The 9217-nt window shown below is 33.2% G+C and overlaps 2 protein-coding genes across 3 annotated transcripts in view; one reads left to right on the top strand and one right to left on the bottom strand.

Moving 5' to 3' along the window:
* LOC115881963 (leucine-rich repeats and immunoglobulin-like domains protein 1) overlaps positions 1-8789 on the top strand; it is a 128420-nt gene extending 119631 nt beyond the window's left edge. For both annotated transcript variants that reach the window (XM_030899721.1, XM_030899720.1), the window contains exons 8-9: positions 4253-4306; positions 8195-8789. In XM_030899721.1, coding sequence (XP_030755581.1) covers positions 4253-4306; positions 8195-8316 — 176 coding nt within the window. In that variant the 3' untranslated portion in view covers positions 8317-8789. The remainder of the gene's footprint in view (positions 1-4252; positions 4307-8194) is intronic.
* LOC115881965 lies at positions 1687-4204 on the bottom strand. The gene is made up of 5 exons (XM_030899722.1): positions 3828-4204; positions 3022-3487; positions 2591-2836; positions 2265-2534; positions 1687-2050 (listed from the first exon to the last, which is right to left on the bottom strand). Exons 1-5 carry the CDS (start codon positions 4110-4112, stop codon positions 1752-1754), a joined length of 1566 nt encoding a protein of 521 aa, XP_030755582.1. The 5' UTR covers positions 4113-4204; the 3' UTR covers positions 1687-1751.
* Positions 8790-9217: the final 428 nt, after the last annotated feature.

A 9217-nucleotide genomic window follows, 5' to 3' on the forward strand; every position in this document is an offset into this window, starting at 1 on the left:
TTGTTGCCGTTTTGATATCCTTTATGTGCAGCCTTACTGCCGCATTATTTAATTAAAAAAATATTTTACTTTATTTTGAGATAGCCTCGGCTATAAGAGCGCAATATAAGTAGAAAATAAGAACGAGAACTCCTGAAAATATTAGAGGGATTTCAAGAGGAAAATCTTCCTCCGGGAATCAAAACAGTGCTCCCGGGACTTATTAGAAATCTTCAGAAAAATTTCATTAAAAATGTAAGGAAATATATTTTTAATGAGAAAAGAAATGTTTAATCAGCTGAGATATGAAATAATATAAAATTTCTGAATACTTATTTTTCAAGAAATCTTCTAATAAATAATGTCTACCCTATGTTTCTCAAAAGTGGCTTAACTCCTATAATTTTTTTATTTTTTCAGATAATAAAACGAGATTTGGTATGTTAGTATATGACATAAATTAGCATTGACTGATGTAGTCTTCCGATGACATCTCTCCATGCCTGTCTGTCTCTCCATGCACCGTCTCCGAGAGATCTTTCCTCCATAAACATGTCAATCCCTTCCTGCCAACTTCTTCTCGGTCTACCCGGTTTTCTTCTTCCTGCAGGTTTCCAGTTTATAATTTGCTTTGGGATTCTTATTTCTGCCATTCTTTGGACATGCCCGTACCATATAAGTTGATTGTTCTTTATCTCGTCCACTATTGTATGTTTAACTTTCATAATCTCTCTTATGCGTTCATTAGTTATTCGTTCGAGTCTTGATTTACTTGTTGATCTTCTCCAAAAATCCATCTCTGTAGCTTCCAGCATTCGTTTTGTTGTTTCCTTAATTGGCCACACTTCACAGCTGCACGTGGTTATACTCTTGATGATGGTATTATATATTAGTGTTTTGTTCCTGTTGTTTATGCTTCTGTCCCACAGTATCCCATTTAATATCTTGATAGCATTCCTTCCAAGTTGGTTTCGTTCTTTAATTGCTGTATCCAACAGTCCATTTGTGATTTGTATTTTGTGCAGCACTTAATTTTCTTCCCTTCTTCTAGTCTTAGATCTTGTTGTTCTCCTCCGATACACATATATTCTGTTTTGTTAGTATTGCTCTCGAGTCCCCATTTCTGATATTCTTCTATAAGCTTACGTGTCATATAATTTATGTCTTCGTAATTTTGTGCTTTGAGCATCTGATCGTTCCGCGAAGCAAAGTGTGTAGAGCAGATTATCCACTATGGATACTCCCATATTTCTACATTTTTGCTTCCAACCTTTGAGAACTTCTTCGAGATAGATCTTGAACAGTGTTGGTGAAATACAGCACCCTTGTTTCAGACCTTTGGTTCCATTAAATGCTGTTGCCAACTTTTTGCCGACTTTTATTCTAGTTTTCGTTTGTTTATATAATGATTTTACTGCTTTTATTAGCTCCACGTTTATATTGGGTTTTTCCATAGATTCCCTAAGTCTCACAAGGGGAACGTTGCAGCTCCAACCATCTGCAGGTCCACGAACACAAGATGTAGCTCTTGGCGAATTGAATGGAAGAAGAGAATTACTGCCGCTAATTTTGATGTTTTGAATGCTTACATTAAAATTACAGGAACAAACTTCTACGTTAAATAAAACCACTAATTTTCCACTCGAAGTTTCTGAATGAAGCTTTAGTTGTCTTATTTTAAATGATATAAAATAAAAATTAACAGAGTACGAATTCGGACACCAAATATTTATTAGAAAATATACAAAAAAAGGTAAATATATAAAAAAACATCACTGGTTACAGACGGGCTCATAGAAGGAGTTATCGAACGTTTGCTTCAAACTATCGATTAGCTTGGTGATGCTCTCCTGCGGGGTGAATTCCTTCTTCTCCTTCATCGCCATGCTTCGCTGTTTATCCAGTAGAATCAGTCGTCTCTGGTGGTCGGAAAACACTTTCACCATCGGTTTTCCCGCTAGCTTATCGAGCTCCTTGGAAAGGAAACTGGACTTCTTTACGCCCAGTTGTAAATTGGGACCTTCCATGTATGTGGGAATGATGGCGTGTTGTGGAAGAGGGTTAGATTTCACTAAAAGTTTATAAAAATAAATGATTATTCATTACTTAATACATTATTAAAAATACAAGAACTGTCCTGAAATCAAAACTATATTATGTCAAAACTGTCTGTCTGTCTGTTGTCTGTCTGTCTGCCTGCCTGCCTGCCTGTATGTCTGTCTGTCTGTCTGTCCGTCTGTCTGCCTGCCTGTCGGTCTGTATGTATCAGTAGATATTTTACTCACCTCTTTGGGTACTTTCCATCGACTTCTTCAAATATATTTCTCTTTCTTCTCTTTCGCTCGCGGTACTCTTGTTATCTTCTTCCTCTTCTTCGTAATTTGCTTTAATATTTTTATCACCCTTCTCGTGCACGATCTCAGAAAGTTTCCCGCAAACGTTTTCCACGGCTTCGATTTGCCTGCGCAGCGAACGAAACTTTAGGCTCTTGCTCTGTTCAATATTTTGCCAAAGTTCTTTGTTATTCAAGTTCTTTTCGTCGTCTTTGTCAGAATCTAGAAAAATATGTAAATTGAATGAAGTCAATTATAATCTATCGGTTTTAGTTTACTTCTTTTATCGATACTTTCTAGAAGGTACTTAAATTGCCCTTCGTAGCAAACGTCCTCTTCAACATGTTCACTGGTTTCTTTTGATTTACTGTTATCGTTGTTGTTTGTATTCAAATTTGCTATTTCATCTAGATTTGTTTCAATTTCTTTTAGTGTTTCTTCTATTTTAGGAAACTGGGGAATAGGCTCATCCACTTCGTTCATGATTTCGTTCACTTTCAGCTCAATTGATGAATATTTCGAAACTATAACAGCAAAAAATTATTCAGGACAGAATTGCTAAGTTTTTTATTTTAGTAGCTACAGATGCCCGACGCACTATTGCCGGACCCTGTAGAAGACATATTCTTAAAAATTGTGTTACATTTCCCACAACAAAAGCAGAATTTAACTTTACCAGAAAAAAAAACGAATTAAGAAACTAACTTACCCTTTCTTAAACCATCTTCATACATTTCCCGAGTTCCTTTCTTTTGTTCTTCAATTTCAGGATACAAATTATTTTCGTACAAAATTTCCACATTTCCTATCTGAGTAAAACAATCATTAACGCTTTTGTAATTATTCCTGTCCCCAATCAGGTATTTTTCTTGCATTTTCCTCAATTTGTCATTCAGCATAGCCAATGTCGTCATGATCTTATCTTTGCCTTGTTTCTTTTTCGGCTTGCTCGTGTAGTTCCTAGCCAGAAACCTCGGAGTTTTCTCTTTTTTGGCTTTGGGAGGCTTTAAAATTGTCGACGATTTTTTGGATAGGGTTTCTGTCTGGGCATTCTCCGTTTTTGATTTGGACGTTGATATTTCCGTGAAAACTTCTCTGCTCACTTTGGGCATCATTTTTTTCGGCTTTATTGTGGTTTTAAAATGGACAATTGCTCTCTCTGCCCCATAATTGTACTGTAAGAGATATAAGGTTAGTTTATTTTTTAATTCCCTAAACTTAATTACTACGAAAAAATAAACAGGACCATCATATACATCATAAAAATAATTAAAAATCTCTTTAAGCTTGACGCCCTTTTAGCCTCTTCAATAAACTGCACTTTGAGACGACCGCCCGTGTGCGCAAACTCTATGACCGTGCGCACACGGGCTGTCTCAAATTCGAAGCGGAAATTTAATCATTAAAATAATAAAAAATAATGCCAACAAATTTATCTACAAACTATACCATAAGTTATGAAAAGTTATGAAACATCATACTTATGCTTATATAAAAAAATAAAAAAATGCTTACTGGTAATTCGAGCGTTATTGTTTCGATATATTTTGGATTTTTCCTAAAACTGGGATACTTATATTCGTTTGGAGGCATCAACTTAACTTCCTCGGTAGATTTAGAGTCGCCAGACACATCGCAATATACTCTCTTGAACTCCGTGAAGTTTTTCTGGCGCTGTATGGCATCCCATGACGGTTTCGCAATATAAGGTTGCTTTCGGTCCTCTTTGAAACGAATTTTTCTTACCCTGACCATGTCCTCCAACACGCTACTTTGAGAGTGCGCATTTTTCCGATACATTGTCCTTTTTTGGACACTATTTTAATAGATCTTTTGTTGTTGTTGGCATTGACATTGTGACACAAGAATTTTTTATGTGTTTGTCAATGCCAGCTGTCAATTATTTTAGGTTTTAATAATTATTTTTGTTATTGTTACAGAAATCAAATTGAATCCAGTATCAACGTACGACAGCCACTCTGAAGTTATGGGAGGTAAATTAGTTATCTATGGTACTAGTGACTTATATGTTATAACACGCGAGTGCCATACAAAATTTTATCTAACAGCAGAACTGTTTGATGTCCAATCTCTAAAGAATAATTGATTTAAAAGGATCTACCAGTTCTACTTTCATTGTTGCGAATTAATAAATTATTAGGGTGCGTTTATGTTACTATGCAATATAGATGTGCGTTTTATTTATTGTAAATAATAAATAGGCACTGACATTAAGACGTCGTTTAGATAAATCGCGATTTTTTAACGATAAAATAATGAAATATCAACCAGCAAGTCAGATTTTAAAGAAAAATGATTCAGGAAGATGTTCCGCAAGAAATTATTAACCAGGCAGAGGCGGCTACAGCACAAATACTGCCAGGAAAGTCTCGTGGCATATATGATAGGGAATTCATAACACACTAGTTGGTTATAACTTCAAAAATTCACGCGTGTGTTATTACTTGTTTTATATATGCATGTGTACAGGGTGTCCCACTAAGAATAGCTCTCGGCTGTATCTCGGAAAGTATTAGCTGTAGCGGCTGCGGAAAAAAATATTTATAACAGGGGCTGGAAAGTGAAATAGCAAAGGCGGTCCCACCGTTTCCACGGAAATCTCAAATAAAATAGTTCCAGCCCTAGCTCCACTAGGTGGTAGTGCAATTAATTTTTAGGTTAAGAAGTTGCTACTAATTTTTGCCAGATGGCGTTAAATCAGAATTTTTTTGTAGTTTCCATAGTTTCCAACGGCCATTGTCATATTATTGTCAAATTTTCAAAAAATATTGTCGTTGTCATAGCGTCAATCATAATATTATCAAATAAATGATTATCAAAACGTTTTTCAAACTATAATTTGTTATATGTGTTTTAATTAGACAATTCCTTTTGTTTGTGACCCTAAAAATATAATGTAAGTCTTTTATTTTTGCCATCATTTAAGTACCTATTTATATTTACTCCATTTACAAAACTTTGGGCGTATTACGTTGCCGTTGGTCTTGTTTTATTATAATAAACCAAAGAATATACCTAGCTAGAAAAAGAATGGACTCACTCTTTAATAACAAGTATCGTTGTGATGTGTAAAAAATAAGATTTAACAGTATAATTTATACAATTATTAAATAAAATTAAAGCGAAACATGTGTAAATATTATTTATTATTTAAAGTTTTTATTTATATGTCAAATATTTAAACATCGTTTATTATAATAAAACAAGACCAACGTAATACGCCCAAAGTTTTGTAAATGGAGTAAATATAAATAGGTACTTAAATGATGGCAAAAATAAAAGACTTACATTATATTTTTAGGGCCACAAACAAAAGGAATTGTCTAATAAAAACACATATAACAAATTATAGTTTGAAAAACGTTTTGATAATCATTTTTGATAATATTATGACTATGGCGCTATGACAACGACAATATTTTTTGAGAATTTGACAATAGTATGACAATGGCCGTTGGAAACTATGGAAACTACAAAAAAAATCTGATTGAACGCCATCTGGCAATAACTAGTAGCAACTTCTTAACCTAAAAATTAATTGCACTACCACCTAGCGCCCGAGGCTGGAACTATTTTATTTGAAATTTCCGTGGAAACGGTGGAACAGCTTTTGCTATTTCACTTTCCGGCCCCTGTAATAAACGATGTTTAAATATTTGACTTATAAATAAAAACTTTACATAATAAATAATATTTAACATGTTTGGCTTTAATTTTATTTAATAATTGTATAAATTATACTGTTAAATCTTATTTTTTACACATCACAACGATACTTGTTATTAGTATTGTTGAATTTGTGTAAAAAATAAGATTTAATAATCAAATTTAATTATTTTAGAGCAAAATTCAATAAATATGCTCATTTAAAAAGCCCGCGCTTCGACCCGTTTAAAACAAGCCCTACTCAATAGATGGCGCCACTTCTGTAGGACCATTTTTCAGTATGGCAGAGTCCATTCTTTTTCTAGCTAGGTATATTCTTTGATTTATAACTAAAGAGGCTATGGGAAATTGCTCGAAATTATTTTCAAGTTTGTAGAACGATCGCTAGAGGGCGCAACTGCAACAAAAAATAAGTAAAGGGAGTTTTTACACAATTTTGCCCAGATAAATTTTGAATATTTTTTGTTAGAGCCATGTTCCCCCATCTACCAAAATAGAGTGGTGGGGGAAGGTTAGATCTGTTTTTATTTGAATATTAATAACTCTGGACTTGATGATCGGAATCCAACAAGTGAGGGCTCGTTTAAAAGGGCGTTTCTTACTCTCTATTGTACCATATAAACAATAATAATAAGCTTTTGAACGTAGACGCTAGGGGGCGTTGTCTTACAATTTAACAAACATTGCGCGTTTTTTCAACAAAATTAAATGCAATAGTATATGTAATTTTAGCTGATAGTAAAGAGTAGTAAAAGCTTAAAAAGTCAGCGAAAACCGCATCTTGATGTCTTCTTTCAAACCGAAAATATTAGCAAAATTATAATAAATACCAAAAAATAAGCCCTTATTTACCTTATTTTTACAACACGGTATCACTAGCCCTCGTGATTATGACCATGCTAATAAAAAATAACATAAAAAAGATTATTTTATTCAAAATATCGACAATGAACCAGTAAATCATAATACTGCTAGGTGTATTAATATCTAATAATTAAGATACCAATGACGGAGGACAAGAAACGACACCTCAGTGAATTCATGGTACGCTTTGGAAAAAAGTTGCTTTAAATGGATAGTTTAAACATCAAAATATTATTATATCAACATTTTATAGTCTCAGCAGCCTTTTTTTATCTTTTGATCGCTTTTCTAAAAATGCCTTTCTTCAACAGAGAAAAAACGCTGCTAAGACTATCAAAATGTTGATCTAATAACACTTTGACGTTTATACTATTACGTCAAAAGCAACTTTTTTCCAAAGCCTACCATGACTTCACTGAGGCGTCGTTTCTTATTAACTGTCATTGATATCTTAATTATTAGGTATTATGGTATTCTGGCATATTGTCGATTTTAGAATAATCTAATCATTTCTATCTTATTTTTGTCAGAATGTTCATAATCAAGAGGGCTAGTAATACCATATTAGAAAAATAAGGTAATTAGGGTTTATATTTTCATATTTATTATAATTTTCCTAATAACTTTGGTTTGACAAAAGATATCCAGATCCGGTTTTCGTTGACTTGTTAAGCTTTTATTCCTCTTTACTATCAGCTAAAATTACATATACTATTGCATTTAATTTTTTTGAAAAAACGCGCAATGTTTGTTAAATTGTAAGACAACGCCCCCTAGCGTCTACGTTCAAAAGCTGATTATTATAGTTTATATGGTACAATATAGAATAAGAAACGCTCTTTTAAACGAGCTCTCGCTTTTTGGGTTCGGATCATCCGGTCCGGAGTAATTAATATTTAAATAAAAACCGATCTAACCTCCCTCCACCACTTTATTTTAGCAGATAGGGGAAAATGGTTCCAACAAAAAAGATCCAAAATTTACTGAAATTTATGAAGCTATTATTTATAGTACACCGTATCTAGGCAAAATTTCTTAAAAATTCCATTTTGTAATTTTCCATAGCAGTTAAGCCCTCTAGCGGCCGTCCAAACTTGAAAATAATTTCCAGTAATTTTTTATGGTCTCATTAGTTATAAATATTTTTTTCCGCAAGCTCTACGACTAATACTTTCCGAGATACAGCCGAGAGCTATTCTTAGTGGGACGCCCTGTACATGTGAGTAATGGCCGTATAAGTAGTGGCTGTTGGATAAAATTATTTTACTATAAAATAATCAATTGTATTATGATAATATAATTGTTAATCTAAATTCAATATTCTTTTTCAGGTGTTGCAGAACCTGCAAGGGGCACTAGGTCAAAAGAAGTCACCATATCATCGAATTCTTCCTGTATATCACCACAACACTTTGTTTATTTACTTTTGGCACATATCTTAACACTGAGTTGACTATAACATAGTTTATATTAAAGTCTATATCAACACTCAAACATACTTGTAGACATATCTCTACATATCTAGGCCTAGGTTTTTTAACCATATCATTTTTTAATATTTTTCACTACGTTATACACGAACAGCAATGTTATTGTTGCTTAATTGTAAAACTAATTAATCAATAATTTTTAATTTTTGCGTGTGTATAGTAATTAATAAACGTTTGTTCCCATGAGAAATCAATTTATCCTGAATTAAGTTGATGTTGGATGTTTATGTCAATGCTAATTACAAACTAATTGTTAAAGAGCATAATATGTTGCCTTTAAAGAAGATATCTCTAGTTGTCTGTAAATAATTCGGTATTGTTCAGTTCTTAAACTAAATAGATGTGAATATTTTTAAGAAAAATGATTGTGCCAAAAAAGCATCTGATGAATTTTGATTTTGTATATTAGCAGGCTTGAAATAAAAACTTCAAAGTATGATACTGGTTTTTTTTCTCGAAATCACATTAGAATTTTTGGACTTAAAGCCCGTGTCTACACATAAAGTTATACCTGCCAGTTTTACGTATCAGATAAAACGGAAAACAGTCTAAAAAACGTATTTTGCCATAATTCACTTAATATCATCGTCAAATGGGCAACGGTTTCTTGAGGATCGTGGCACAATTTTTGTTTTGTTTTATTCCTCTCGATAACATTAAGGTCTGGACTGTGCGAAGACTATGAGGGGACCTTGATGTTCATGTGCCTAAACCATTTTTTAGTAGTTTCAGCTGTATGGCATGCCCGGCCATCCTGTTAAAATATAAAATTATTGTCCTGGTCATTACCAGAACAATTGGTTACAAGGACCTTTGTCCTTCCCACTTGACACAAGAATATTTTTCAAAATTTTTTGATTTTTT

Source organism: Sitophilus oryzae, unplaced genomic scaffold, assembly GCF_002938485.1.
Source record: "Sitophilus oryzae breed Bouriz unplaced genomic scaffold, Soryzae_2.0 scaffold_1745_pilon_pilon, whole genome shotgun sequence".
NCBI lineage: Eukaryota > Metazoa > Arthropoda > Insecta > Coleoptera > Curculionidae > Sitophilus > Sitophilus oryzae.